A 27,950-nucleotide genomic window follows, 5' to 3' on the forward strand; every position below is an offset into this window, starting at 1 on the left:
GGTATTACGGAGGAGGATTTTCTTTTAAAGGTGAAATTTAACCCTCACGACCACCTGTGAGGAGGTAAATCGAGAAATTGCAGACCACACCCCGCCACCTTAACGGCCCCACACGGTCGTCCTCACGACCATCTGTGAGGAGGTAAATCGAGAAATTACAGTTAGTCACGACGGTGTTGTTGCCTGGCTTCGTCAGGATTTCGAACTCTTGTCCTCTTTTGCAACTCTATTACGTCATAACCAACTCAGCTATGCTCCGGGGCATAAAAAGATATTAAATTAAAAAATAATAAATAAAAATGTATGATTTAATAGTGTATGATCTAAAAAAGAGTATTAAGAGATTTTTTTTTGATAGCGAAGAAAGTAATAGATTTTTATACTTTTAATGTGCTATTAATGTAGGGTATTGTGGACCACAAGAAAGTTCATTTAGTAATTTACAACATATGGAATACATGTAAGATTTTTCCTCGACCCTAAAATAGCTCAAGGGACAGTTGGGCCAACCTCACGATGCCGGTTCCTTTTTTTAGGCCGAATTCCTTTGAAAAAACAAGCGAACAAATCGGTGCGCTAATTCTTTAATTCCCAACACGACAAAAAACACAGCCTACGCCACTGCGAACGCACACCGAACGGCGACAAAACTGACGGCGCAGTCACGCCAATAATTTTTTTGAAAGATCTCCGCCCCTCATATTGCGACGCTACGTGGCCCAATAAGATCCAAAGGGCATAAATTTCTAGAGGTCGGAGTGGCCCCACCGCAACGAGACGTGTCGCCGCCGTTGCTTTTTGGCCAGGATAAGACCGGTGACAAGGACTCCGTGAGGCGTGTTCGTGGAAATGGAGGAATTGGAAAATAAAAATAACAATAATAATAATAATAGTAAATAATTGATTTCCACTCGAATAATTAATAGCAGTTTTTTTAATAATTAATTTATTAAAAAATTTCAGCATTTTATCAAGGGCTCACATAAATCTTGATAATTAAAGAGCATTTATAAAATATATTTTCATTAAAAAATAAAAAAAATGGTTGATCGTAACCAGCGACCTAATCATGCAGTTAAGGCGATCGCCCCTTTGACAACTACTGAGTCATGCACTATATGCAGGGGCGGAGCCAGGATTTTTGTCGAGGGAGGGCCATTTTTAACATCGCATTATCACACTAATAAAATAAATTTTGAATTAACTAAGAAATAAGTTACATTCAACACAATCTAAGTTGCGCTCTTTGCTTTTTCATAAACTCAAATTCATCTATGACAGAATTGACATCAAAATTGTGCATCTAGTGCAGATGATCAAAATTCATTAAGATCAATATTACAATCTTCCTTCCTATTTTATAATTCATACTTTTGGTTGAAAACATTCTATTAAAGTAGGAACTAAATTTCCTTTAAGGATTTTTTGATTAAGGATCTGTATATGTACTAATTGACACCAAGAAAATGCCGGATTTGGAACGTCTGGAGTAGTACAAAGAACAACAAAATGATGTCGATTTGCCAAAAAAAAAAAAAAAGGAAGAAAAGAGAAATCTCTGAACAAAAAATTGCTTTTTGTTTCTGAAAACTGAGTAATTAAGATAGAGATTGCTAATTATTATTATTATTATTAAGGGTTTTATTGATTTCATCATAGATCAGCTTTTAAAATTAAGGAGCCTACCAGCTTACCTGGAGAAGACGCGGCCGCAGTCGCAGGAGTGGCCGCGGGTGCCGCAGGTCTTGAGGTGGGCCTTGTAGTCGGAGTGGACGGCGTAGGCCTTGCTGCACCGGGCGCAGGCCCACTGCCGGTGGCTGCTGTGCTTCCGCCGGAAGTGCTTCTTGATGCCGATGAGGTCGCCCAGCGCGTGACGCGGGTCGTGGTGCAGGCAGCTCACCTCAGGATACACAAGCACCCACTTGTTATTCCTCCCCGCATCCGCTCCCTGCTGCCGCCGCACTAGCTTCCACGGCACCTTGTGCCGCCGCCGGTGCATCTGCAGGTTCTGCTCCCGCTGGAAGTCAGGGGGGCGACCGCCCCCAGGCGCCCCCCCTGTAGCTAGGGATGGCAATTAGACCCGGACCCGATGGGGAATCCGTTCCCCGAACCCATTTTGACCGGGGAATCCCCGAATCCGAGAAAGCGGGGATGGGGATGGGGAATCCCCGAATCTCGGAAAACGGGGATGGGTCGGGGATGGTATTTCAAATATTCCCCGTCCCCATCCCCGAATCCGACCCATCTTATAGTTAACTCTTTTTATTTTTTTTTTCTTTTGTAGGATAAGTGGTGTCAAAATTTTGAAAAATTGAAGAATGGAAGAACTTCAAACTTATTGTATCGATTATGCATTAGTTGGATGTTGTTTTAGAGATAATGTTTTGTTTTAGAGTTTAATATTTGGTTTTATAATGTTATTTTGTAAGGATTTTATAATATATATATATATATATTTATTTATTTAAATTAATATTTAAAAAAAATAAGACGGGGATGGGGATGGGTATGGGGATACCCATGAAAATATCCGCGGGGAAAACCAACCCCGAAACCCGCGGGGATCCCCGAAACCCGCTGGATACCCGAAACCCGACGGGGATGGGGATGGTATTTAAATTATGATACCCGACGGGGATGGGGACGGGGATGGTATATGGGTTTGGGTTTCGGGGACGGGGATGGAGAAGGCTTCCCCGCGAATCCCCGAACCCGTTGCCATCCCTACCTGTAGCTCCGCCCCTGACTATATGATCGATTTAGCCAAACCGTAGATAGCATCAATGATATTTTTTTGGAAGCAATAATCGAAAGAGTGTCTATTTTTATTTAGAATCATTAAAAAAAAATTTTTATTTTTTATTATCAAAATGACGCCCCATTTTATCAGTTTTATGTAAAACTACATAATTATCCTCAGATACATTATTCAATATTATTATTTTTTTATCATACATATTAAATTTTGAACGGATCGGATAATTATATAAATATTATAAGTCTGCGTTGTAATAACTACGAAATCGTAACTACTATGATTTTATAATTATTATATGTTTAACTTGTTAAAAAATATTCACGTTTTAATAGTTACAATTTTATAACTATTATGATATAAATTTGACATATTACCTAACATTTACATTATAATAGTTACAAACTCTACATGTTACAATTTAGATCTTATTATAGTAGCTATTACAATTTGAATATATAATGTTCAATAATGTTTACATAGTAGTAGTTACAATTTATAATATTTATAATAGTTAAAATTTTATAATTATTACAATATAAACTTATCCTATTTATACAACTAGTAAATTGATTTAAGATTTAATAGAAGATAATAATATCAAATACTGTACTCGGGACAACTGTGTCATTTCAAAGGGAGCTAATGGCATAAGATGCCTTTTGATTAAAAAAAAATCTAAAAAGGAATGCTCATGTGATAATTTAAAAAAATTAGAACACTCTTTTGATTTTTATTCAAATTTTTTAATAGTCTTTCGTAAATACCAAAAATATGGTGTGCCTTTTTGATAATTTTCAAAACCTCCGCCCAGCGAATGTCATTAATCGCTGAGACGTCACATCACGAATATGATTTTTGTCATGTGTTTTTTATTGTGTGTTTTCTTTGGTTGATTCGTGATTACGCATGTTTCATGTCTCTTTGAAAATTTCAAGGATAAGAACAAAGTTTGATGCCGAGTCGGCGTGGACGACTCGCTTTGTAGAGAATCAATTAAGAGGCATCATCTTCTTGTCATTATTAAGTCATTTTGTCTCTCCAACATAAAAAATAAAATTTGCTATTCAACAAGATTAATCTTACAATTATATTGAGAAGATAAATTGAGAAATTATAATTGACTATTACAGAAAGAATATTACCTTAACTTCATCGAGATTCAATAATTATTCACTTTAATAAATCTATTTTTTAATAATCAACTTAATTATGTTCCAAAAAATAATCATTTTGTCCCCACTTATAGTAAGACTTGTTCACTACACAAAAGGGCAAATGGGCAATTTAACACAAAAGATAACCTTATGGTTTCTTTGATTAACTAAAAAAAATATTTTGCAAAAATAATAAACTCTATGATTTTTTTTCACTAGATTAAAATTTCATACGAATTTTTTTATATTAAATTTACCACATCATTGTCCACGTCTGCATCTAACAGCATAATTCCCCTACGACTAGATTCTTCTCCACACTAACACAGTTTAATTAGAGGCCGTTTCTCTATCACTGCATAATTTAATACATAAATTAGTCCATCACTAATTTAATTAGCGGTCGGTGCTCTTATCACCGCGTGATTTCATTACGTCATCCTAAATGAATAGGACAAAAATATGTTTCTTTTTTTAAAATAAATAAAAAATAAAAAATAAAAAAGCGTTGTTCTTGTGAAGTCACTGACATCGGTCGTCAGAAAGCATTGGTCGGTGTGCCTTAATTTGTTTTTTTTATTTGATAAAATATTTATTTCGTTATCAATTTTTAACACTGTAATATAATATTAAAAAATATTTTAAAAAACTATATTCTAATTTTTATTTATTTATTTAAAAAAACTTATAAGAAAAATCCTCGAGGCCCGCGGTACTCACCGACTAAGCCCACTACTCCCCAGCCCGTCAAGCCGCTTCCCTCGTCTTCTCCGAGCTCGCGATCGCCTCGATCCCCCGGCGTCCGCCCGTCTCCTCCAGCCTGATCGCGCGGAGGTCGCCTCCGAGCAGAACCTCTGCTCCATCTCCTCCGTCACTAGAGCTTGCTCCAGCCGAGATGCTGCCGTCGAGACAGATCTCACCATCGCCTGAGAGGACGAGGTAGCAATGACAATAACTAGAATTTATCTCATTTTCGCTGCTTTTATTTTGGTAGATCGGATTGTGAAAAAGAAAAACAGATCGCCTGCGAAGAGGATTTCGATTCCTCTCGGGATAATCAAACCAAAAAGAGCTCGCCATTAGAGCTTTCCTTTCTTTAGAAGAACCATCGAAAAGTTCCTTCGGCCAGCACCCAATGCCTTGCCTATCTCGCCTAGAATCAACCACCAGTTTCCAGTGTTGACGTCCTAAACACAGATAATCATCATTTTGGAAAAGAATATTGATAGTGGATCGAACAGAACCCAAAGATACATCGAATTAAACACCTTGTGCAGGAGCACAACCAAGTATTCTTGCTTGCCGCCGTACTGAGAAAGATTAGCGATGATACTGCCAGGAGCAAAGCTAGGCGAATGCTGCGCAAATCCTCAGCCAAGCAGGTTCAAGCAGCCTGAATCATGACGGCTCTGCACAATGTAGGTGATGATCGATTAACTCGCATTGATTAAGATACATATGCAGTGCATGAATGAATGTAAACAATCTTGTAGCAGAGCAGTGTCTCCGTATAGATCAGGGGAAACCTTCAACAGTTGACAAGATATTCCTCCTACTTTTGTCTCCTTCGTGGTTTTATAATTGCGAGTCATATTAATGACGTTTTCCATACACTTATTTAGGCTGATTTGTATGGGGCAAGTTGTTTGGGCTTACGTATTAATGGGCCGGTGAATAGCGGTTTTGAGGGATTTTAGGGTTTTTGACTGAGTCCTGGTTTGGTTGGCGGCGGAAAGTTGACCAGGTTCACATTGACAATGTCCAGTTGAGTCTTTTGGTTCGCTATTTAATCGAAGGCAGTGGTAGAAGAGGTTTAGGGTTTAAGGTAGAGTTTGCGGCGGCTTCCTTTCGTTTTTAGGGCTGCGATGTTTTACGGCAGAGGACGGCGGATCATGATTTCTTCTCAGGTTTTCTGGTTTCCAATCCAAATATGTTAGTGCTGTTAAATTTTGTATCTGTCTGCTATATGATCTTCTCCTTCTTCTTTTCCCTTATTTTGGTCTCTCTCTCGATTTTCTTTGTTGATTTTGGTTTAGCTTTTTGGGTTTCGCTGCTGCATCTCATCACCCTAAAGTTCAAATAACGTTCTATCACCATCTTCTTACCTGTTGAATCGTAGAAATTTGATTGTATATTTTATCTATTGATGAGCCTAATTTTAATAATAGTCCATTCGTGTAAGCTTTCCTTTTTAAATTGAGCTGTTAAATTTATACTTGTCATTTGAAAGATTTTTCTTCATCATCTTTAGATATTTGGGGCACATCCCATCATTAGTTTTCCTTTATTGTCTTTACTGATCTTCCTGCGATGGTCTTGTTTCTCAACACATTCGCAGTGGCCACCTAAGAGCTTTCCCCTTGCCAGGTTTGAGAGCTTGTGCTGCTCAATTCTTCCTTTGATGTATCAGAAAGTTGTGTTTCATTTTTAATAATCTTAATTCTGTGTTTGATCAATTCGGTGTTTGAAATTTTATGGCTTTATTGCCATTTATGTTTTTTTTCCAATGATGACAATTTCTAAGGCTTGTTTCTCAAAACATTCGCAGTAGCTGCCTGAGAGCTTTTGCCTTGCCAGGCTTGAGAGTTTGTGCTGCTCAATTTGGATCCCTGAGAAAGATGTATTTCATTTTTATGATCCTAATTGTGAGTTTGATCAATTGAATTTGTAAGATTTGGAATTCTATGGCTTTATTCCTATTTATTCTAATTTCCAATGATGACAAATCCTAAGGCCTGTTTCTCAAAACATTCGCAGTGGCCGCCTAAGAGCTTTCGCCTTGCCAGGCTTGAGAGCTTATGCTGCTCAATTCTTCCTTGGATGTCTGAGGATGGAAGTTGTATTTTATCCTAAATGTTATTGTGAACAATTGAAATGATTGGGATTGGAATTTATCGCTTTGTTGTTATTTTTGCTTATTTCCTATGATAACAAATTCTAGGCTTGTTTCTCAAAACATTTGCAGTTGCCACCTGAGAGCTTTTGCCTTGCCATGCTTGAGTGCTTGTGCTGCTCAATTCTTCCTTGGATTTCTGAGCAAGATGTATTTCATTTTTTATGATCCTAATTGTGAGTCACTTGAATTGTGAGATTTGGAAATCTATGGCTTTACTCCTATTTGTTCTTGTTTCTAATAATGACAAATCCTAAGGCCTGTTTCTCAAAACATTCGCAGTGGCTGCCTGAGAGCTTTTGCCTAGCCAGGCTTGAGAGATTGTGCTGCTCAATTCTTCCTTGAATGTCTGAGCAAGGAAGTTATATTTTATCCTAATCGTGATTTTGAACAATGAATTGATTGGGTTTGGAATTTCTATCTTTGATGTTATTTTTGCTTATTTCCTATGATGACAAACTCTAGGCTTGTTTCTCAAAACGTTTGCAGTTGCCACCTGAGAGCTTTTGCCTTGACAGGCTTGAGAGCTTGTGCTGCTCAATTCTTCCTTGGATGTCCAGAAAGGTGTATTTCATTTTTATGATCCTAATTGTGAGTCACTTGAATTGTGAAATTTGGAAATCTATGGCTTTATTTCTATTTGTTCTTGTTTCCAATGATGATAAATCCTAAGGCCTGTTTCTCAAAAACATTCGCAGTGGCTGCCTGAGAGCTTTCGCCTTGCCAGGCTTGAGAGCTTGTGTTGCTCAATTCTTCCTTGGATGTCTGAGGAAGAAAGTTATATTTTATCATAATTGTGATTTTGAACGATTGAATTCATTGGGTTTGGAATTTATAGCTTTGTTGTTATTTTTGCTTATTTTCTATGATGACAAATTCTAGGCTTGTTTCTCAAAACATTCGCAGTTGCCACCTGAGAGCTTTCGCCTTGCCAGGCTTGAGAGCTTGTGCTGCTCAATTCTTCCTTGGATGTCTGAGAAAGGTGTATTTCATTTTTTTATGATCCTAATTGTGAGTCAATTGACTTGTGAGATTTGGAAATCTATGGCTTTATTCCTATTTGTTCTTGTTTCCAATGATGACAAATCCTAAGGCCTGTTTCTCAAAACATTCGCAGTGGCCGCCTGAGAGCTTTCGCCTCGCCAGGCTTGAGAGCTTGTGCTGCACAATTCTTCCTTGGATGTCTGAGGAAAGAAGTTGTATTTTATCCTAATTGTGATTTTGAACAATAGAAATGATTTGGTTTGGAATTTATATCTTTGTTTTTATTTTTGCTTATTTCCTATGATGTCAAATTCTAGGCTTGTTTCTCAAAACATTTGCAGTTGCCACCTGAGAGCTTTTGCCTTGCCTTTCTTGAGAGCTTGTGCTGCTCAATTCTTCCTTGGATGTCCGAGAAAGGTGTATTTCATTTTTTATGATTTTAATTGTGAGTCAATTGAATTGTGAGATTTGGAAATCTATGGCTATATTCCTATTTGTTCTTGTTTCCAATGATGACAAATCCTAAGGCCTGTTTCTCAAAACATTCGCAGTGGCCGCCTGAGAGCCAGGCTCTGAGAGCTTGTGCTGCTCAATTCTTCCTTGGATGTCTGAGGAAAGAAGTTGTATTTTATCCTAATTGTGATTTTGAACAATAGAAATGATTGGGTTTGGAATTTATATTTTGTTATGTTTGCTTATTTCTTTTGATGTCAAATTCTAGGCTTGTTTCTCAAAACATTCGCAGTTGCTGCCTGAGAGCTTTCGCCTTGCCCGTCTTGAGAGGTTGTGCTGCTCAATTCTTCCTTGGATGTCCGAGAAAGGTGTATTTCATTTTTTATGATTTTAATTGTGAGTCAATTGAATTGTGAGATTTGGAAATCTATGGCTTTATTCCTATTTGTTCTTGTTTCCAATGATGACAAATCCTAAGGCCTGTTTCTCAAAACATTCGCAGTGGCCGCCTGAGAAGCCAGGCTTGAGAGCTTGTGCTGCTCAATTCTTCCTTGGATGTCTGAGGAAAGAAGTTGTATTTTATCCTAATTGTGATTTTGAACAATAGAAATGATTGGGTTTGGAATTTATATCTTTTTGTTATGTTTGCTTATTTCTTATGATGTCAAATTCTAGGTTTGTTTCTCAAAACATTCGCAGTTGCCACCTGAGAGCTTTTGCCTTGCCCGTCTTGAGAGGTTGTGCTGCTCAATTCTTCCTTGGATGTCCGAGAAAGGTGTATTTCATTTTTTATGATTTTAATTGTGAGTCAATTGAATTGTGAGATTTGGAAATCTATGGCTTTATTCCTATTTGTTCTTGTTTCCAATGATGACAAATCCTAAGGCCTGTTTCTCAAAACATTCGCAGTGGCCGCCTGAGAGCCAGGCTTGAGAGCTTGTGCTGCTCAATTCTTCCTTGGATGTCTGAGGAAAGAAGTTGTATTTTATCCTAATTGTGATTTTGAACAATAGAAATGATTGGGTTTGGAATTTATATCTTTGTTGTTATTTTTGCTTATTTCCTATGATGTCAAATTCTAGGCTTGTTTCTCAAAACATTCGCAGTTGCCACCTGAGAGCTTTCGCCTTGCCCGTCTTGAGAGCTTGTGCTGCTCAATTCTTCCTTGGATGTCCGAGAAAGGTGTATTTCATTTTTTATGATTTTAATTGTGAGTCAATTGAATTGTGAGATTTGGAAATCTATGGCTTTATTCCTATTTGTTCTTGTTTCCAATGATGACAAATCCTAAGGCCTGTTTCTCAAAACATTCGCAGTGGCCGCCTGAGAGCCAGGCTCTGAGAGCTTGTGCTGCTCAATTCTTCCTTGGATGTCTGAGGAAAGAAGTTGTATTTTATCCTAATTGTGATTTTGAACAATAGAAATGATTGGGTTTGGAATTTATATCTTTGTTGTTATTTTTGCTTATTTCCTATGATGTCAAATTCTAGGCTTGTTTCTCAAAACATTCGCAGTTGCCACCTGAGAGCTTTCGCCTTGCCCGTCTTGAGAGCTTGTGCTGCTCAATTCTTCCTTGGATGTCCGAGAAAGGTGTATTTCATTTTTTATGATTTTAATTGTGAGTCAATTGAATTGTGAGATTTGGAAATCTATGGCTTTATTCCTATTTGTTCTTGTTTCCAATGATGACAAATCCTAAGGCCTGTTTCTCAAAACATTCGCAGTGGCCGCCTGAGAGCTTTCGCCTTGCCAGGCTCTGAGAGCTTGTGCTGCTCAATTCTTCCTTGGATGTCTGAGGAAAGAAGTTGTATTTTATCCTAATTGTGATTTTGAACAATAGAAATGATTGGGTTTGGAATTTATATTTTTGTTGTTATTTTTGCTTATTTCTTTATGATGTCAAATTCTAGGCTTGTTTCTCAAAACATTCGCAGTTGCCACCTGAGAGCTTTCGCCTTGCCCGTCTTGAGAGCTTGTGCTGCTCAATTCTTCCTTGGATGTCCAAGAAAGGTGTATTTCGTTTTTTATGATTTTAATTGTGAGTCAATTGAATTGTGAGATTTGGAAATCTATGGCTTTATTCCTATTTGTTCTTGTTTCCAATGATGACAAATCCTAAGGCCTGTTTCTCAAAACATTCGCAGTGGCCGCCTAGAGCTTTCGCCTTGCCAGGCTCTGAGAGCTTGTGCTGCTCAATTCTTCCTTGGATGTCTGAGGAAAGAAGTTGTATTTTATCCTAATTGTGATTTTGAACAATAGAAATGATTGGGTTTGGAATTTCTATCTTTGTTGTTATTTTTGCTTATTTCCTATGATGTCAAATTCTAGGCTTGTTTCTCAAAACATTCGCAGTTGCTGCCTGAGAGCTTTTGCCTTGCCCGTCTTGAGAACTTGTGCTGCTCAATTCTTCCTTGGATGTCCGAGAAAGGTGTATTTCATTTTTTATGATTTTAATTGTGAGTCAATTGAATTGTGAGATTTGGAAATCTATGGCTATATTCCTATTTGTTCTTGATTCCAATTATGACAAATCCTAAGGCCTGTTTCTCAAAACATTTGCAGTGGCCGCCTGAGAACTTTCACCTAGCCAGGCTAGAGAGCTTGTGCTGCTTAATTCTTCCTTGGATGTCTGAGGAAGAAAGTTATATTTTATGATAATTGTGATTTTTGATCGATTATGTCAGAAATTATATGGGGTTGTTGCTATTTGTGCTTGTTTTCATATATGTCAAGATCTTTTGGCTTTCCAGGCTTTAGAGCTGGCGCTGAAAGTTGTTTCTCATAATATTTCCAGTGCATAAAGAACTTTTGATTTGCCTTTCTTGATGTTTTATGCTGTTAACTCTTTCTTGGATTTTCTAACTTAGTTATTTTGTTTTGTTGATTTTTTTTTGTTTTTAGATATTTTTGGTTATTGCTTATGTTCTTACTGATCCATGTCAATTATGGAGTTTTATGTGGGACTACACGTCTGCCTCTCTGGTATTTTCCCTTACCTTAGGGATGAAGTAGTCCCTAATATTTACTCTCCTTTTGCTTCACTAGTTGGCATTGCACTTCTTGTGCTAACAGTTTTTTTGAGGGGTATATTATTCTTCAATATCATTCTGCCTTTTATAAATATGTTTTCAGTTGATCTTTTGAACTGTGTGATTTACTTTTTTTTGTTTATCTTACAGGTACCTGAGTTGTTCCTAGTTGTACTTTGTTGATGCATCAAATATGTCGAATTCATTTAAAAGAATATATCCTGAAAAGTAATAGGTTGTTTTTATTTTGTTTATTTATACTTTGATCCATTTTATCGTCCATGTTGAATTCTATATAACTTGTTTTGCAGTTTTGTATATAAAGCCTCTTCCCTTTTGGACGACTTGGGTCTTGACTGCAATAATACTGCATTATTTGTGCTACGTGATACGTTCCCATCTGACATTGCAAAATCATCTTAACGTACCTGAAGTTGAAGTTTATGGTCTTTAAGCAGAGGATTGCCAAGTGCAGTTTGTGCATATATCAACACAATCAAAGGGTTCACCATGTCTCCTGACTGCATGAAATAGTAGTGGCATTTATTAACAAATCTAAGTGTTTGATCAATTGAATTGATTTGGCTTGAAATTTAATGGCTTTGTTGCTATTTGTGCTTCTTTCCGATGATGACAATTCCTAAGGCTTGTTTCTCAAAACATTCGCAGTAGCCGCCTGAGAGTTTTCGCCTTGCCAGGCTTGAGAGCTTGTGCTGCTCAATTCTTCCTTGGATGTCTGAGAAAGATGTATTTCGTTTTTGATGATCTTAATTTTGATTTTGATGAATTTTAGTATTTGAATTTAAATTTGTTGCTATATATGCTCAACTCTTCCTTGGATGCCCGAGGAAGATGCATTTCATCTTAATGGAAATTATGAACGATTGAATTGTTTTGAAATTTATGGCTCAGTTAGTTTGTGCTTGATTCCATTGATGTCCTTGGATTAGCCACAATATGCTGCTTACGATTTCTTGGATCTTCTAAGTGCCTTTGTTGTATATTTTTTAGTTTTATACATTTTTTGTTATTGCATCTTGCGGATCCATGCAAAAATTATGGAGTTTTTATGTGGGACTACACGTCTGCCTCTCTGGTATTTTTCATTACCTTAGGGATGAAGTAGTTCCTAATATTTACTTTCCCTGTTGCTTCACTAGTTGGCATTGCACTTCTTGTGCTAACAGTTTTTATAAGGGATATATTATTCTTGTAGATATGGTTGTTAAGTTGATCTTTTGTACTGTGGTTTTTCTTGTTTGTTTAATTTTGCAGGTACCGGAGTTGACACCAAGTTGTATTATGTTGGATTCACTTTAAAGAAAATACTTAGATTGTTGGCATCTTATTGTTTTTGTCAAATTCTAGATCAACATTTTGATAATTATTACTGATTTATCAAAGAAAAATTTTCTATTAGCTCCTCTTTGATTTGTGGGAGAATAATGCTTACGAAGAAAGCATAATGTCTGTGATTATCCATTAAAATAAGATGAAGATTGACCATGATCATGTCTCTACATCTCAATTAAAGATTTCAGATAATCTTTTTTTTCTTTAAATTTGTGCTTGTAAATCCAGGTTAAAGAACTCTGATGTGAATCAGTTAAAAAAGTTACCTTTCTCCTTCCAATTTGGAGCTCAAGAACATGAACTGAGCAATCGGTAGAGAACAACTTGTGATCAAAGCAGCTCAGTAATGAAAGCAGAGCCAGGCTCAGTGGAGCTGAAGCATTTCAGAGAGGATCTTTGATCCCTAGCTGATTTAATTCATTTTGATTCAGCAAGATTGTAATTTGTACAAGAATGGATTGGATAGGGAATTGTTCAGATTAATTGTTCTAAGTACGATAAAATTTGTTATATTTTGTTACTAGGAACTCAGATGCTTTTATTTCTAAAGTTGATCTATTTTATTCTATGAATTTTTACGGAATAAATACTCTCACATTTAGCAGAAAATTGATCTAGAATATCAATCCTTATCTTTTTATAATTTAAAAGAAATACAAAAGATTTTTAATTTAGAATATTAGTTATTTTAAAAATTGTTTTTATGAGACAAAGAAACATAAAAGAATTTATTAATGCAAATATTACCCCTATTTATTTTTCTCATCACATCTTTTATAATAAATTAAGAAAAAAAATTTTATATTTTTTAGATACCGTTAAAAAAATTTAAAAACAACTTTTTAATGTTATTAAAAATTATTAAAACATAAATATCGGCTTTCGAAATCCGCGCCCATCTTCCTTTGTAAACAATATCAAAAGGGAAACCCTCCGGCGATTAATCGGCGACGTATCCAAAGCGTACGGTCGTTGGTCCTCCCCGCCGCCTGCCGGAGAGGCTCGCCATTTCATCTCCCTCCTCCTGCTTCTCCTTCCTTGCCGTGGATCTGGAATTCGTAGTGCTCCTTGCTCTCGACCTCTCTGCTTGAGGAGCCGCTCTCTGATCTCCCCGCGGATCTTGCCGTCGCGGGCGACTACCGCCTTTCTCTCTGCGGTTGTTGTGGCTCCTCCTTCTCCTAGATTCTCCACTTCCTTAGTGCGTCTGCTATTTTGAAGCTGCGAGGTGTTTTGGGGAGAAAAAGAGGGGATCTTGTTGACGATCAGTCCGTCTTCTTGAGCGGATTCAATGGAATTCCTTAAATCAGTCACATTTTCCATTCTCGGTAAGCTTAAGGGGAGGAAAGATCCGGATCACGAGCGTGATCAGTCGTCGGGGCCCAAGGAAGAGACCTTGGACGCAACGAGGAAGCCCGCTGCTTCTGATCGCGTTTCCGAAGGGGGCGAGGATGAGGATGACGATGATTTCATCACGAATGAGGTGAAGAGGCGGCTGGAGCAGCTGAGGAAGAACAGCTTCTTGGTCCTTATACCGGAAGAAGAGTTCCTGGAGGGCGAGGAAGAAGAGGAGGAGAGTAGCTCGAGCGGGTCGAAGGAGTCGGACATGGGTGGTGCTTATCCAAGCTATGGGTTCGAAAAGATGTACGACGAGTACACTCAGAGGATGCTGTTCTTTGACCGGTGCATCACCAAACATCTCATAGAGCCTGGTATGGCATTCCCTAATGCTGAATTTACTTTGAATTCTTGCATTTTCTTGAGTAAACTTCGATGTTATTTTGAAGTATTTCCTTCTATCTCAGTAGTTGATCATGTAATGGCTAACTGTTAATTTCATTGCTCTTGTTCCAACAGCCATATTCACTGTTAGCATTCAATGTGGCACTTGATAAAACTTCGAATCTTAAACTCAGTTTTTCTATCAATCTTTCTTTTTTGCTATCAATTTTTGTGCACATACTTCATCTGATTGATCTTTTTAATAGTTCTTATTATTTTTATGTCACTTTGCCTTCAATGTAATCCCATATCATGATGGCACTTTGATGTTGTTGTGAATTGCTTCACATTTTTATTTGCCTAGAATTGCATGTTCTTCCAGCATGGTTGGGTACGCCAAGCCAGTCACTAAGACCTACGCCAAAGAAAATGGCTCTGGGCCTCAGCAACATCTCTTTAAAGAGACAAGATGAACACACCAAGGAATATGAGCACCTGCAGCAACTGGACCAAGATGATCCATGCCAAAATCTAGAAGTTGCTTATGTGGCACAAGTTTCTTTAACTTGGGAAGCACTTCATTGCCAGTATATGCAGCTGAACCAGAGGATTCTATCGCATCCTGAGCATTGCGGCTCCTATGGCTATGCTGCAGAAGCATTCCAGCAATTCCAGGTATTGTTGCAGAGATTTATTGAGAATGAGCCTTTTGACCAAGGATCCAGGGTGGAGATTTATGCCCATAGTCGGGGTTTGCACTCTAAGTTTCTTCAAGTCCCAAATTTTCTAGGTAACGCCTAACAGCTGAGTAAAGATTTTGTCTTTTTTCTATTGTAGTTATCATTTAGATTATTTGCTTTGGCTGTTCAGTGACAAATTGTAAGGTTTTTTTTGTTCTGCCATGCTTAGTTCAGTCAGGAAATGTAGATTGTCCTAAATTTATAATCATGCCACTGATTTGTGAGATTTAAGAATAATTCTAAGATACATCTGACTTGTTGGTTGTCATACAACTACTTTCCTTAGATTATAATTTACAGTTCTTTGTGACTAATGCAATTACTATTTCAATATTTGACTAATTTACAGTTCTTTGTGACTAATTCTAAGAAATCACTTACCAAACTGTAATTTTTTTTTTTTTGTATTTAGTGGTTTGTTCTTTCTTTTCTCGTTTCAGATTTGGAAAAGAAAGAAAGTTTGGATGATTATTTGGACGAGCCAGTTCCTGCTACTGAACTCATTAAGATAATGGGGGATTGTATCTTAACATTCCTCCATTTTCTGGAGATGGATAAGAAAAAACCCAGTAGTTTCTTCCGGACGCAAAGCGCCCGAGGCTCCCTTCAACAAGTTCAAGCCTCACTTGTGAAGGTATGCCAGGCATAGAAGATTTCATATGCCGTGCCCCCATCGTTAACAATAATTCGAGCTCGAGAATTTAGTATGAACCTGGGAATGATAGACTAGGAACCTGGTAATCAACTCTTTTGTCAATGCAGGATATGAAAGTGAAGGAACAGTTTAAGAAGAGGAAGAAAGCATGGAAGAAGAAAGCTTGGCCCTCGACCATGGAAGAAGTGGATTTTCTATTTGCACTAATCGACATCAGAGTCGTATCAAGGGTTCTGAGGATGGCCAATCTCAGCCAGGAGCAGCTGTTGTGGTGCGAAGAAAAGATGAGCAAGATCGATCATTCGAACAGCAAATTATGCAGGGATGGTTCCCCACTCTTATTCCCATGTTGATGCTGAACATTTCGACTCTTTTTCTTCTTCTTCTGTTGATCTCTTAAGAAGAGTATCCACGATTGCTACCTGATCTTTGTTTTGTACAGGTAGATGATTCTACTGCTGCAGTAACATCACATTCAATCGTCGATACTATACACGATATCTTGTTCATTCCTTTGTACTTGCTGACCCTGTATAAGATTAGCTCTTGACTGGAATTAGACTTGCTTCGATTTTTCTTCTATTATCCATGTCGATTAAATATATTTCCATGTTCTAAAACCCCTATTTTCTATTCTCATATATATCTTCTTCATTCCTATGTATTTTCTTCAATTATACCTGGGGCACAATTCATCGTATTTATTATTTCGTATTTATTATTGATAATTTAAATATTTAATTCTTATTATCTGATTAATTTTAAAAATAAATAATCCTAAATTGCTCACCAAACAAGTCAAAAACACATACTCCTTTCCTAATAATTAACATTTCAGATTTTTTTATATTAAATAAAATTATTTACAAGATATGAATTAATTATTTACAATCTCATATTCCACACATCAAATAAATTCAAAAAAATAAAATGACTCCTAATATAACATCCCAGTGCCACTAAAATCTCACACTCCACACATCCAATAAATTCAAAAAATAAAATGACTCTTAATATAACATCCCAATGCCACTAATTGTTTAAACACCGCATGTAATACTTACTGTGTGAATTTTAAATTTTGATTCGTTAAATAAAAAAAACTCGGTTCACTTACCATCACCACTTATCTTTTTCTTCTGCAAGGTGAAATCGGCTCTCACACGGTCAGTTCCACGACCATCTATGAAAAGGCAAAGAATATTGTCCACAATTCACCAGAATTCAAACTCTTATTCTCTTCTGCAACTCTGTTGCGTCATAACCATCTCAATCTATGCCCCGGGGCACCATCACCACTTATCTTGATTATTACACATGTTGCTAATGAGACAATCTCATTAAGTTCCATAGAAGTGAACCCAAGAAAATGAAACTAACAGTGAATTCGAACCTTTATTCTCTTCTGCAACTCTGTTGCGTCATAACCATCTCATCTATGCCCCGGGGCACCATCACCACTTATCTTGATTATTACACATGTTGCTAATGAGACAATCTCATTAAGTTCCATAGAAGTGAACCAAGAAAATGAAACTAACAGTTCTGCTGCAATTCTAATTTAGATTTTAACTTTACACAGGCGGTACCTGACGCAAAGTTAGTGTGTGCAACAACGTAGACATGGAACATGTCCTTCGCATACATGTTTACTCCATTAAAATTGCTGATTTAACAAACATACAGTAACCCGAAATAGTCCGACTAGATATTGTTGCTCGGTGTTCTTGAAAGAGTTTCCTCCACGAATCACAAGCAAATGGTGCCAGGTTAAAGAACCCTACAAAATTGTAAATTAGGATGTTAGTATAATCTCCAAAACACTATGGAGGCACAGGAAAGGGAAATTACAATGAGACAATGTGTAAACCCCATTGCACTATATGACTTCTCTGGCGAAAAGTAAAAACACTAAGGAGGCATAGAACACATGCAAGAGCAAATACTCTAATTGAACATGATCATATCAAAAGCAAAGAAGTACATGAAAATGAAATAGCATGTGGAAAAGCACCAGAAACAGAGATGCTGCATAAGATAACATTAACATCACTTAGCACATAATCATGAATAAATTGTTCAACAACAATCTGAGATGATAAAGAGAATCTACAAAAGCTCTTTTTAGGAGGCTCACCTGATTTTCAAGGTTAGTTTGAGCCTTGTGTAGGAGGTGCACACAATGCTTTCAGTTATTATGACAACTCCAAGCATACAGAGAGACGAACGTTCTCAGCTATACCAATATAATTTGAACATTTAACTTTGAACCATACAGTTGGCCAAGGAAGAAATAAAAAGAAATCTGTAGTTAGTCGACAAGAACAAATAATTTTTCCAAATCAGAGCATTGCAGGCACCTTAGCAAATATCAGGAGGCATCAAAGCTGAAAATATATCCAAAGCAAGTATGCCTGCTGTGCACAAAACATGTCTTTACTTGGAAATGAACCAATAACAATAACCAAATGAACACCCTAACAATTCTGAAAATGGTTTTAACATAAACGAAAAGGTAATTAGCCCAATCAATAATTATATCAATAAAAAAGTAAACAAATAAGTTTTCCATAGAGGAAAAAACTACAAATATTACTAATTAATATGACCAAATATAGAATGTACATAAACTATATGAGCACCTAATGCATAAAGTTTAAGGATTCATAAATATTATTGTCTATAATTATTAGGAAAGGCCAACTGAGAAAACAAGTTACAAACCTATACGACTACAAATCAGCAGCAACAAAGGCATATGCAAACTGGTCTAGGTATCATTCAGACAAACATTGCAAGCTCTGGTCGGCTATATAAATTGTTTCCATCATCTTCTAGTGTGGGATAACCAGCTACTAAAGCATCTTGGGATCCAATGTAAAGAGAATTGTAAATTTTCCAGTAGACCTCCCTAACTTTCCTTGCAGGGTGAAAAAGACCCTGAAGGCAGTAATTTAGAATGACAGCTGCACCAAGTGCAACCCTCATTCCTTCAATAGCTTCCATCACAGCATTAATAACATGAGGAGAAGTCTCGAAAATGTTGGGCCAGACATAATTAAGCAAGTGGACAAGTGCATCCTCACAACCTAAACCAGCAACTCCAAGAGCCATGTGCTTAACAGCAGAAGCAGCAGTCTGCCGATGAACCAGATCCCTGTCCATCAAAGCATCCTCCAACAGTGGGGTAACAGCATATATGTAGTCTTTACCCATCTCGCCAATGTACTCAAAGAGGAAAGACAGTGATTTAAGAACTCCATTCTGCACATTCAGCTCAGGAACACGATACTCATTCATGAGAGCCGGAAGAACAGTGAAAGGCGAGCATGTTTCAGCAACTATAGCAATAGCCACAGTAGTACAGACACGGTTTTGACGCTCTTGAACTTTCAAATTGTTCAAAAGTGTTGCAAGAACATCTTGTGGCCCGATTGCCTTTGCAATATAACCAAAAGTGTTGACTGTAGCTCTTCGGATCCCCTTCTTGTGAGCCTTCAACATCTCAAGAAGCTCAAAACAAATCCTCATCCACTCCCTAGCTGGCACAAATTCAGCTCCACGATCTGCAATTCTACCAACAAGATCAATGCAATTCTCCTGCACCTTCTCATGTCTGTTTTTCAAGATTGGTGTCAAACGAGGAAGTAGATCCTTAATAGGTGGTGTCATCTTAGTCATACCAATGACATTGACTATAGCTTTAAGTGCTCCCAAGATGGAACCTAAGACTTCAGGGTATTCTTCTCCCAGATACTCATACAGGACAACACCCAGATGGCCCATCAGCTGTTCTTCCTTGCACTGCTTCATGATGATGGCAATCCGTGAAATCAGGTCTGCAGCTTGCTGCCTAACTTTGGCACTCTTGTTGTTCAAACGCCACTTTATGGTACCACAAATCTGAGGAAGATAAGGCTTGACCTTCTGGCCTAAAGCATTCACCACTGCACCAAATCCATTAAGCATAACATTTGCATCATCACTTGTCTGCTCCTGGAAGGCATACAAAATCCCATCTATAAGAAGTTCTTCTAATCTAGCATCGATGTCTGATGCTCCCAAGTTAGCCACCACCTTCTCAATTGTCTCCATCACCATACGCCTATAAGGTTCACTCTCATCTTTGAGATCCTCCACTATTCTCCCTACAATATCTGCCACACCAACCTTATTTGCAATTTCTACAGTTGTCTCCACAAGCTGCTTGTAGTTTCTACGGTCCAGTGCCATCCTCCTAACCCAGAAATTCCTGAAAAACTCAGGAAGAATATCATTGCGGATGTAGTCAGCCTCAACCCCTTCTGTACTTACACACTGCTTGACAACTTTTAGCACAATCTTCTTCATTTCTTCATCAGGTGACTGGAACTCACGGATAAGGATAATCATAACTTCTTTAGTATAGTAACTTGCATAAACAGCATCCATCAGAGGGATAATAAAACCAATCGCCTTCAGGAAGGCAGCAAGAACCTTTCCACGATGAGACCTGATACCCTTCCAAAGAGGCTTCAACACTGAATCAAAGCTTTCAATTCCATAAGGAGCAGCTGCTTCTGCAAGTGCTGCAAGAGACAACGCAGTAATTGTTCTCACCTTTTGGTTCTCATCACTAAGACCATGCTCTATAATTTCCACCAGAGACCTAAGATGTGGCAGCACAGCACATCCCATGAGAATAGCAATCTGCTGGACAATCTTAATCCCAGTGTGCCGTGCTTGCCAAGATTTCTTACTCTGACAAACAGCCTTCAGAAATGGTAACAAAGCAGGAATACCCAAAGCAGAAGCCACAACACTGAAAGCTCGTGCTGTTGTATTCCTCACGTACTCATCTATATTATCAATATCTGGCCTCATGGCAGCAATCATAGTTGCAAGACCAGCTGCTTTGCTGAGGTTGGAGATTATCTCTCTTCCTTCGACACGGGCATAGTAATCCTCATCAATTAGAAGAGGCTCTATAACCACAAGGATCTTATGAACAAAAGGCCTGACCAACTCATCCAACTTATATAGAACCCTGTCGATAACTTTTACCAGAAGATGACGCTCTTGATCTTCAAGTGTCGGCTGCATGAGCAAAGGCAGAATTTTGTTGAACAGTGGGCCAGCTCCAAACTCTCTGGACTTATCTGTAAGTTGTCGCAGGGCTGTTTTCCTCTGTGGAGGAGTACCATTCTTCACCTTCAGCAATAGCTTCATGATCTTTCTTTCCTTCTGCTCTTCAGGAGACAGCTGTTCCTCCTCTTCTTCATTCAGTAGAGCTCCAAAGTATTGGTAGTCCTCTTGTTTCATGAACGGCAAGCCCCCAGGTGCCTCCTTTGGGACATCAAACTGTTGCCCACGGTTTTCCTCTGGTATTGAATAAAGTGGCGTACCCATTGGAGTAGGTGTAGCCAAGAGTTTCCTTGCAGGAGTCCTGATGGGAACATAGGATGCGGGAGGATTCAATATCTTGTACCCTTCCTGTGGGAACATAGCATCGAGCTCCTCATCTGTCAATGGCCTATTCCTCTCTTCAATGTCCCTCTCCCACCGCAACAGATTAAACTGTTCCGGAGTCATAGCACCTCGAAGGTTTATTGCACCAGGAGTCGGAGTCGCAAGATCAACACCACCAACAGGAGTGACACCAGGAGTGAATGCTGCAGCAGGAGTCACAGCGCCAGGTAATGGCGTGGCACTGCCCATGGTTGCAGGAGTCTCATCCCACCTTGATCTTTGGCGCTTAGGCGTTGGTGTTGCAAGCCCAGCAAGCTTGGGCGTAGCATCCCATGTCATACCAGCTGGCGTAGCACCAGGGGTGACACCACCTGCGGCAGGAGTAGCATCGGCGTCGGCAAGTCTCCCAGGGGTAGGAGTTTCATCCCATCTGTTTCTGCGTGAGACAGAGGGCGTCGCATCCGCAACCCTCCCCGGAGTCGGTGTTGCATCCCACCGCCCAATCCCAGGGGTGGAATCGGGAGCATCCCAGTCCGACGACACCGAGCTTGGCTTTGCCTTCTTGGCAGCACCTCCATCAGCCTCCTGGGATTGGTCCCACCTGTTCCTCCTCTTCTGCGCCGTAGGGGCTGGCTCAGCAGCAGCCTTCTCCTTCTCCTCCTCTTTCTTCTTAGCGATCTCCTTCAAAATGTCCTCTTTCTGTCGCTGCAAGGCCTGCTCCCTCATCACATCTGCATACGTCCTAACTGCGGGGTCTGGCGTAGCTTCCCCGGAGGCAAATGGATCGTTCCTATCAGGCGAAATGATCCTCTGAAGCCTCCGGCGCCGGTAGTCATCCTCCCGGTCGATGATCCGCTGCGGCTTCTTGAACCCCGAATCCTCGTCGCCATCCGACACCCTGGGGATCTCCTTGAGAGACTTAGGGCCGGTGTAGGAGGCCATCCGGCGGGCCAGCTCGCGGCTGTCCCCGTCCTGCTCCTCCTCCTCGTCGTTGACGGCGATGGAGCGCTCGTAGCCCTCGAAACGGTCGGGGCCCCCGCCGTAAAGGTCGGCGTCGAAGGTGACGGAGGTGAGCATAGCAACATCTTCCATCTTCCGTCGCTCCTCCTGCGCCTTGGCGATCTCCGCGTCCAAATTATCCATCGGCGTCGATCGATCGAAGACTGACACAGAGAAGAAGCTCGAAATCAAGATCGATATCGAGAGGAATCGAGGATTTGGGAAGCCATAGACGCACCTTTCTAGGGTTTTGGATAGATTAAAGCCAAGATTTTTTAAATTTCTTATTCAATTATTAAAATATTTTTTAAATATAATTTAATAGTATTTAAAAATTAAAAAATATCTTTAAAAGGTATTTTTTAATAACACACGAATGGATTTTGTGAAGCCCAAATCGTAGCCTTTAGGCCCATTTCAATAGCCCAAATCATCGGCGCTGTTCTGGAGAGTTCCAGAGAAGGCTCGAAGGACACGCGACAGATTCCCACCGTCGCGCTTATAAATCCATCAATGGCGTGGAGGCCGCAGCGCCACAACTCTCGTGGGCTTGAACAGAGGAGTAGGGTTCCAGTGGGATCTTGATTCGGTTGGATTTCGTTCCGGAAGATTACGAGATCGACGGAGACCGGTGGCATGGCGCAGCTCTGCCGCATGAAGATGAAGCGGAAGGACTTGGAGGAGGCGTGCGACGAGTTCATGGAGTTCTCGCTCTCGTCCCCGGCGAGAAAGATACGTAGATTGGTAGGCAACTCATCTTGAAATCGAATTTCGTGACTTATTTTTTTCATAGTCGAGCGTCGACGCTTGTTCCTTGATTTAGTACTTGAAATCTTCGCGATCTTTTGAGTTTGGGATGGTTGGAAGAATTTTGATGGGGATTTCGAAGAACCTTTGTGTGTTAAAGTCTCTATTTCCAGATTTGGTTTATTCGAAACAACGAAAGTTTGGAATAGAAGATAAAACATTGAAAATCAATTTCGATCCGTCCTAAGCTTTCCACGTTTTGTGTTGGGAGGAAAAACAGGAAGCAATTTCTCCGTAGCGCTGACGGCTCGATCAAATTACGAGCTAGATGGTGCCTTTTGCATAGTTTCTTTAACAGTTGATCCTGAAATCTTCGAAAATAACTGCGGATCTCAAGTTCGTGTTCTTATTTTGTTCTGAAGGATCCCGATGAGTTTTCACCGATCATGGAAGAGGTTGAAACAGCATCCGCTATGGCATGTGATGGCTCTGTTTCTGGTGTAAGCGACAATTTCCTGCCGAGTTCGGAATCCTTGCACAAGGAGGGCTCGCCTCCGTATCCTTCCAACGACGAGAGAGCCATCGTTCTCTACAAGCCCGTGGAGTCACCAATATTCTTGTCCCCTGGTTCATCTAATCCGTCTCTTCGCGTTACCTCGGACTTGATCCATGCTCTCAAGAGTAAGTGCTCCTTGCGATGGGGATTCCCTGCGATGCGTTTCCACATTTGATTCTTAACCGTGGTGGCATTCTTGCTTGCAGATCATGTTTCCAAGCCCGGGGATCAGAGGCTTCACGCGAAGGATGAGACGGAAGCCAACTCCAGCTCTTTGGCTCTTGTTCCATGGGAGGAGCCATCCGAAGCTTCCATGGTCATCAGTGGGGAGACAGCGGAGGCTGAAGAAGCTGAAGCTACATCCATGGAAGTTGAGGTGAGTCAAGTGGCCGGATATGGCGCAGGAGGTGAAGGACTCCGGCAGCTGCCTCAGCACTGCAAGATCTCTCAGTTCCTTCCAAAGGCCTCCTTCGATCCCATAATGTGGTCGTGGGTGAGGAAGGAGAAGAGATGCAGAGAGATAGTTTGAGTCTCAATTTGCAATGCCATTCTACTTCAAATTTGCTCTGGGTATTGCTCGTCGCTCATGAACAGAGGCCTAGATCTGTCGATTAGAGCTTTATCGGTCGCCTGCTTCACTTTCATAATATATAAATCTTATATTTCTGGAATGTTCCTTCACTCTCCTCTTTTTTATTTTTTTTGTGAAAATTTTATTAATGGATTTATGTTTTTGGATTCGAATTGGTAAATTAAGAATAGTTAATTTTTAAATTCTGGGATAATCATTTTTATTAATTAACATCATTAATGTTTTTTAAGATTTTTTTATTTAAAAAAATATTAAAATTTTGAATGGTGTAGAGTTATTGGTTAGTTTTAGAGAATTTTAAATTAAAATTAATGTATTTTTGGAAATTTTTTTAATATAAAGTTAATATATTTATGTTTGTTGATGTGAATTTAATAGTATAAATTGAGTTTTTAAGATAATAATATTCAATAATTAATATTATTAATGGATTTTAGGATTTTAAATATAAAAAAAATATCATTATTATTTCATGAATAAAAGAGGAGAGAAGACGTGATGTTTTAATAGGCAGAGTAAAAATATTGAAAAATATAGTGATTGTTTTCACAAATGAAAAGAGGGAGAGAGGCATGTTTTAAGAAAATATCGTATAAATATTTTTATAAATTTATTGTTTTTAATAGTTTAAATATATAATATATTATTATTTTATTTATAATTTATTTTAATAATTTAACGAGTTGATCGGGAGCTGAGTGGAGGTGGAATGTGACCGGCCTATACCTGACCGTTTCATCCAGCATGGCGGGATGAAGAAGGTGAGGCCGTGAGGGCATACATGCAATTTATAAATGGTATTTTTTTTTAAGTGGGTTGCAACACTATTTATAAAAATAAGAAATTTTATTTGACTCACTAGTGTTTGTGTAATATTTTGTAAAAAAAAATAGAAAATCCCCAAACAATATAAATATAGTATATCATTAATCACTGAAACAAAAGTCCTTTAAATTAATATAGAAGATCAACTAAATAAGTAATAGTTCTACTTCATTTTGGAAAATGAAAATTTGTAAATAAAATTTTAATTTATTGAGGAATACATGGAATGAAAACCTCCATCATTTAAAGAGATTCTATGTTGACTATTAATGATAAATCTCAATTAATCTTATTGACTATCCTTGAGGTGACTAGTCTAGTCCATAAAGTTTTTCATCGACTATCGAAGTAAATTGGGAAGTGCACGCAGCGGTCAGTTCAGACGTCCAATATTCTTTGATTGTGCTCCCCATTTGAAAGAAAAATTTATGCAAATACGCGTAGCTGAGGATCAAACCGCGGGTGTCTGAGTCATAATCTGAATGTCCTACCGTGGCACATGCCCTGGGGACTCCATGTTGACTATTAATGGTTAGCGGAATAGTTGCCTTCTTAAGTTGTTGTTTGGTCATAATTTCTAAAAAAGCTATTAATGTATGTCGACATAATTAAATACATATATGATCTACTCTTATAGTATGCTGCTAATTTACTTATTTACTTCTAAGGTATGCCTAACAATTACATAATCAATTAAAAATAAGCTAAAAAAAAACATTACACTTGAATTCTGCAGAGACATGTCAGGGTTTGATGATACTTTTCAGCACAAGCAACACTATTGAGATTATAGCCATCCTGATTATTATTTTATTTCGGTAATTACTAGAATAATTTTCAAAAAAACTTATTGTATATGTGATTTGAACTTACATATACAATAAACAATAACAGGCCAAATGCTATAGTGGTAACTGGTTTTTAATTTTATTTATTTCCTCATTATCTCCCTCACTCTTTCCTCTCTTCTATTGTTCTTTCATCTCATCTTCATGTTCTGTGACTTGCCTTATATGGAATTTTTTGGTATTTTTGCCCATATCCATATTGGTAGAGGCTTACCAAATGTGTAGTGTAGGCATTTTAACTTTGCTAAAAACAAAAACAAAAAAATGAATGAAAGAAAACAGTCATGGTGGTGTATGTGGTTAGCAGTATCAAATTCCAGATGGAATGGAGAAATATTTTTCAATTCTTTTGAAACCCTATTGATGGCATGTATGCTTTCATGTTCTCTATGGTACTTCAATTCTATGGTTCATTTTTACCTTCTCATTTTCAGAATTCTTGAGATTGTGGCAAGTAATCTCAGATACTACATTATGGTCTTTTTTCTGCAGTTAAGCCCTTGTCTTGTGCTGCTGCACCAGCTTCACCAAATACATTTCCTGAAAAACCATTTCCTTCTCCTCCAAGTGAATCAGAACCATCGACTGCCATGTCTCAGTCTGAACAAATGAAGCTGAAAGATGAGCATGCTGCTACAAATGCATCTTGTAATGCTTCAGTCCTGTGTTTTTGCTTTTATTTTCCCTTTACTTGCATGTCATGCACACAATGAGGGATACGGATAGTGTTCTTCATCTTTTACTTTGAAACACACTGACATGACATCAGCATATAAGATTTGAAGTAAGAAAATGATACAAAAGGAAAAAAAAACTATTGTTCATCCTTGCTTTTTCCCTTTTACACTATGGCAGATGCAAGAGAATTATAGTAGCCATAATGATGCTTGTTCTTTCTCATGTTAGATCCAAGTGGATGATTAGCATTATAACAGATACCTTTTTATGGCTTCCCAACTTTGAAATTGAATTGAGAAGTATCAAATGTTATGTTACTACACTGATTAGGTCTTCCTTATGCAGTTAATCCCTTTACATGGACTACTCTTCCTGCAAATAAAGAGCTAATTTTAGGTGGTGCACCAGCTCCACTAAATGCTTATTCTGAAAAACCAGTTAATTTCTTTTCCTGCAAACGAATCAACATTACCAACTTCTTTGCCTCCAGAAGAGTTTAATTGTTGTAAACATATATCAGATGCACATTTTCACACATGATTTGGGTCTTCTTCCTGCAGTTAGCCCCTGGTCTTGGGTTCATCTTCCTACATATAAAGAGCTAACTATAGGTGCACCTTCATCGCAAAGTATAACTCCTGAAGAACCAGTTTCTCCTCCAAATGAATCAACTCTACCAGTTTCCATGAAGCATCTTGCAAATGCATCTTCTTGCGAGTTGTGATGCTTTAGCTTGTTATCGCTATTTCATTTACTTGTACTTCATGCTCAGTGACAGTGAGATAGGAAAGATCAAATGCAGACACAAGGATGACTTTTCTTGAACTTTTATCTGTCTTCCCATTCTTCTTCCATTTATGCTAGTTCACATGCAAGAAGGTAATAGCCAAAGCAATTACTATTTTTGTAAGAAAAACAAATAAATTACTTTGGGGAATTGTTGTATTAAGTCCCTTAGTTTTATAAACACCTTAGAGAATGGAGATATTTCTTTTTGAGGGAAAAAAACTCATTTTATGTTATCTATATATTTTGGCTTATAACTTTGATGTAACGATAAAGTTATTATCGTGTGATCGTATGGTTATATGAATTTGAGTTGTAGAAATAATCTTTCCAATATTGTATAAAATTTGATTAAATTTTCAATTGTCAATATTTATTACTTCTAGTTTGCATCAAATTTATTTGTTTATAACTTTTACTAACTTTATAAATAGTAAAAATCTAACATAACCAATATAGATTCTATCAAATCTAACCTAAGATAAGAGGAGGAAGTTAAAGGAGAAGCAAATAATTATTCTAGTATTTTGAATACAATAAAAAATCTTTAATTATATAATTGTGACTGTTCCTGTTTGAGATTGTTTTCCGGATGAGTCGCTAGTCACTTGGCTTGTATGTTACGGTCAAAGCGACACTCACTAACAGCGGGGGAGTGAGATACTGGATCGGATCCTCTGCAAAAGAAAAGAAGAAGGTGAAAATAGAGGCCAAGGGTGCACTGGCTCAATCG

At 38.3% G+C, this 27,950-nt stretch overlaps 4 protein-coding genes, 2 long non-coding RNA genes, 18 other non-coding genes and 5 pseudogenes across 24 annotated transcripts; 27 read left to right on the forward strand and 2 right to left on the reverse strand.

Annotated features, from left to right (window-relative positions):
* Positions 1-1,429: 1,429 nt before the first annotated feature.
* LOC141821562 (protein indeterminate-domain 16-like) lies at positions 1,430-1,999 on the reverse strand. Its single transcript, XM_074708949.1, has 2 exons — positions 1,695-1,999; positions 1,430-1,484 (listed from the first exon to the last, which is right to left on the reverse strand). Exons 1-2 carry the CDS (start codon positions 1,997-1,999, stop codon positions 1,430-1,432), a joined length of 360 nt encoding a protein of 119 aa, XP_074565050.1.
* Positions 2,000-6,214: 4,215 nt separating this feature from the next.
* Positions 6,215-6,325, forward strand: LOC141822542 (small nucleolar RNA SNORD14; annotated as a pseudogene).
* Positions 6,326-6,600: 275 nt separating this feature from the next.
* LOC141822403 (uncharacterized) lies at positions 6,601-8,001 on the forward strand. The gene is made up of 2 exons (XR_012601255.1): positions 6,601-6,981; positions 7,923-8,001. It is a non-coding gene; the product is annotated as an uncharacterized LOC141822403 (long non-coding RNA).
* Positions 6,623-6,744, forward strand: LOC141822607 (small nucleolar RNA SNORD14). Its single transcript, XR_012601334.1, has one exon. It is a non-coding gene; the product is annotated as a small nucleolar RNA SNORD14 (small nucleolar RNA).
* Positions 6,832-6,952, forward strand: LOC141822538 (small nucleolar RNA SNORD14). Its single transcript, XR_012601278.1, has one exon. It is a non-coding gene; the product is annotated as a small nucleolar RNA SNORD14 (small nucleolar RNA).
* Positions 7,041-7,162, forward strand: LOC141822544 (small nucleolar RNA SNORD14). The gene has a single exon (XR_012601279.1). It is a non-coding gene; the product is annotated as a small nucleolar RNA SNORD14 (small nucleolar RNA).
* Positions 7,249-7,368, forward strand: LOC141822536 (small nucleolar RNA SNORD14). Its single transcript, XR_012601276.1, has one exon. It is a non-coding gene; the product is annotated as a small nucleolar RNA SNORD14 (small nucleolar RNA).
* Positions 7,456-7,578, forward strand: LOC141822608 (small nucleolar RNA SNORD14). The gene has a single exon (XR_012601335.1). It is a non-coding gene; the product is annotated as a small nucleolar RNA SNORD14 (small nucleolar RNA).
* LOC141822604 (small nucleolar RNA SNORD14) lies at positions 7,666-7,786 on the forward strand. The gene has a single exon (XR_012601331.1). It is a non-coding gene; the product is annotated as a small nucleolar RNA SNORD14 (small nucleolar RNA).
* LOC141822606 (small nucleolar RNA SNORD14) lies at positions 7,876-7,997 on the forward strand. Its single transcript, XR_012601333.1, has one exon. It is a non-coding gene; the product is annotated as a small nucleolar RNA SNORD14 (small nucleolar RNA).
* An 83-nt stretch (positions 8,002-8,084) lies between the features above and the next one.
* LOC141822532 (small nucleolar RNA SNORD14) lies at positions 8,085-8,205 on the forward strand. The gene has a single exon (XR_012601272.1). It is a non-coding gene; the product is annotated as a small nucleolar RNA SNORD14 (small nucleolar RNA).
* An 88-nt stretch (positions 8,206-8,293) lies between these two features.
* On the forward strand, positions 8,294-8,405 carry LOC141822540 (small nucleolar RNA SNORD14; annotated as a pseudogene).
* Positions 8,406-8,488: 83 nt separating this feature from the next.
* LOC141822534 (small nucleolar RNA SNORD14) lies at positions 8,489-8,609 on the forward strand. The gene has a single exon (XR_012601274.1). It is a non-coding gene; the product is annotated as a small nucleolar RNA SNORD14 (small nucleolar RNA).
* An 88-nt stretch (positions 8,610-8,697) lies between these two features.
* LOC141822543 (small nucleolar RNA SNORD14) lies at positions 8,698-8,809 on the forward strand (annotated as a pseudogene).
* Positions 8,810-8,895: 86 nt separating this feature from the next.
* Positions 8,896-9,016, forward strand: LOC141822535 (small nucleolar RNA SNORD14). The gene has a single exon (XR_012601275.1). It is a non-coding gene; the product is annotated as a small nucleolar RNA SNORD14 (small nucleolar RNA).
* An 88-nt stretch (positions 9,017-9,104) lies between these two features.
* Positions 9,105-9,215, forward strand: LOC141822539 (small nucleolar RNA SNORD14; annotated as a pseudogene).
* Positions 9,216-9,302: 87 nt separating this feature from the next.
* On the forward strand, positions 9,303-9,423 carry LOC141822609 (small nucleolar RNA SNORD14). Its single transcript, XR_012601336.1, has one exon. It is a non-coding gene; the product is annotated as a small nucleolar RNA SNORD14 (small nucleolar RNA).
* An 88-nt stretch (positions 9,424-9,511) lies between these two features.
* Positions 9,512-9,623, forward strand: LOC141822541 (small nucleolar RNA SNORD14; annotated as a pseudogene).
* Positions 9,624-9,710: 87 nt separating this feature from the next.
* LOC141822611 (small nucleolar RNA SNORD14) lies at positions 9,711-9,831 on the forward strand. The gene has a single exon (XR_012601338.1). It is a non-coding gene; the product is annotated as a small nucleolar RNA SNORD14 (small nucleolar RNA).
* An 88-nt stretch (positions 9,832-9,919) lies between these two features.
* On the forward strand, positions 9,920-10,042 carry LOC141822605 (small nucleolar RNA SNORD14). The gene has a single exon (XR_012601332.1). It is a non-coding gene; the product is annotated as a small nucleolar RNA SNORD14 (small nucleolar RNA).
* An 88-nt stretch (positions 10,043-10,130) lies between these two features.
* Positions 10,131-10,251, forward strand: LOC141822614 (small nucleolar RNA SNORD14). The gene has a single exon (XR_012601341.1). It is a non-coding gene; the product is annotated as a small nucleolar RNA SNORD14 (small nucleolar RNA).
* An 88-nt stretch (positions 10,252-10,339) lies between these two features.
* Positions 10,340-10,461, forward strand: LOC141822613 (small nucleolar RNA SNORD14). The gene has a single exon (XR_012601340.1). It is a non-coding gene; the product is annotated as a small nucleolar RNA SNORD14 (small nucleolar RNA).
* LOC141822508 (uncharacterized) lies at positions 10,377-12,015 on the forward strand. The gene is made up of 2 exons (XR_012601269.1): positions 10,377-10,670; positions 11,422-12,015. It is a non-coding gene; the product is annotated as an uncharacterized LOC141822508 (long non-coding RNA).
* LOC141822533 (small nucleolar RNA SNORD14) lies at positions 10,549-10,669 on the forward strand. The gene has a single exon (XR_012601273.1). It is a non-coding gene; the product is annotated as a small nucleolar RNA SNORD14 (small nucleolar RNA).
* Positions 10,758-10,879, forward strand: LOC141822615 (small nucleolar RNA SNORD14). The gene has a single exon (XR_012601342.1). It is a non-coding gene; the product is annotated as a small nucleolar RNA SNORD14 (small nucleolar RNA).
* Positions 11,894-12,015, forward strand: LOC141822612 (small nucleolar RNA SNORD14). The gene has a single exon (XR_012601339.1). It is a non-coding gene; the product is annotated as a small nucleolar RNA SNORD14 (small nucleolar RNA).
* Positions 12,016-13,912: 1,897 nt separating this feature from the next.
* Positions 13,913-16,091, forward strand: LOC141822505 (uncharacterized). The gene is made up of 4 exons (XM_074709953.1): positions 13,913-14,333; positions 14,726-15,133; positions 15,524-15,717; positions 15,846-16,091. Exons 1-4 carry the CDS (start codon positions 13,913-13,915, stop codon positions 16,089-16,091), a joined length of 1,269 nt encoding a protein of 422 aa, XP_074566054.1.
* A 1,178-nt stretch (positions 16,092-17,269) lies between these two features.
* LOC141821159 (uncharacterized) lies at positions 17,270-22,392 on the reverse strand. Its single transcript, XM_074708540.1, has 2 exons — positions 18,463-22,392; positions 17,270-17,518 (listed from the first exon to the last, which is right to left on the reverse strand). Exon 1 carries the CDS (start codon positions 22,327-22,329, stop codon positions 18,520-18,522), a length of 3,810 nt encoding a protein of 1,269 aa, XP_074564641.1. The 5' UTR covers positions 22,330-22,392; the 3' UTR covers positions 17,270-17,518; positions 18,463-18,519.
* Positions 22,393-22,727: 335 nt separating this feature from the next.
* LOC141821962 (uncharacterized) lies at positions 22,728-24,169 on the forward strand. Its single transcript, XM_074709361.1, has 3 exons — positions 22,728-22,929; positions 23,355-23,613; positions 23,695-24,169. The coding sequence occupies exons 1-3, from the start codon at positions 22,822-22,824 to the stop codon at positions 24,015-24,017; spliced, it is 690 nt and encodes a 229-aa protein (XP_074565462.1). The 5' UTR covers positions 22,728-22,821; the 3' UTR covers positions 24,018-24,169.
* The last annotated feature ends 3,781 nt before the right edge of the window (positions 24,170-27,950 follow it).

The sequence above is a fragment of the Curcuma longa genome, chromosome 2 (assembly GCF_044706935.1).
Source record: "Curcuma longa cultivar G26 ecotype Majalengka, Jawa Barat chromosome 2, ITB_CL_G26_1.1, whole genome shotgun sequence".
Classification (NCBI taxonomy): domain Eukaryota; kingdom Viridiplantae; phylum Streptophyta; class Magnoliopsida; order Zingiberales; family Zingiberaceae; genus Curcuma; species Curcuma longa.

What these genes read in the sequence shown, in the direction of transcription:
- LOC141821562 (XM_074708949.1), bottom strand. Translation starts at nt 1,999, where the DNA reads ATGCACCGGCGGCGGCACAAGGTGCCGTGGAAGCTAGTGCGGCGGCAG. An exon ending in TGCGGCCGCGTCTTCTCCAG is followed by an intron (nt 1,485 to 1,694) that starts GTAAGCTGGTAG and finishes GTACTACTCCAG; the next exon opens with ACGTTCCAAATCCGGCATTT.
- LOC141822505 (XM_074709953.1), top strand. Translation starts at nt 13,913, where the DNA reads ATGGAATTCCTTAAATCAGTCACATTTTCCATTCTCGGTAAGCTTAAG. An exon ending in TCAAGTCCCAAATTTTCTAG is followed by an intron (nt 15,134 to 15,523) that starts GTAACGCCTAAC and finishes TTCTCGTTTCAG; the next exon opens with ATTTGGAAAAGAAAGAAAGT. An exon ending in TTCAAGCCTCACTTGTGAAG is followed by an intron (nt 15,718 to 15,845) that starts GTATGCCAGGCA and finishes TTGTCAATGCAG; the next exon opens with GATATGAAAGTGAAGGAACA.
- LOC141821159 (XM_074708540.1), bottom strand. Translation starts at nt 22,329, where the DNA reads ATGGATAATTTGGACGCGGAGATCGCCAAGGCGCAGGAGGAGCGACGG.
- LOC141821962 (XM_074709361.1), top strand. Translation starts at nt 22,822, where the DNA reads ATGGCGCAGCTCTGCCGCATGAAGATGAAGCGGAAGGACTTGGAGGAG. An exon ending in CGAGAAAGATACGTAGATTG is followed by an intron (nt 22,930 to 23,354) that starts GTAGGCAACTCA and finishes TTTGTTCTGAAG; the next exon opens with GATCCCGATGAGTTTTCACC. An exon ending in CTTGATCCATGCTCTCAAGA is followed by an intron (nt 23,614 to 23,694) that starts GTAAGTGCTCCT and finishes TCTTGCTTGCAG; the next exon opens with ATCATGTTTCCAAGCCCGGG.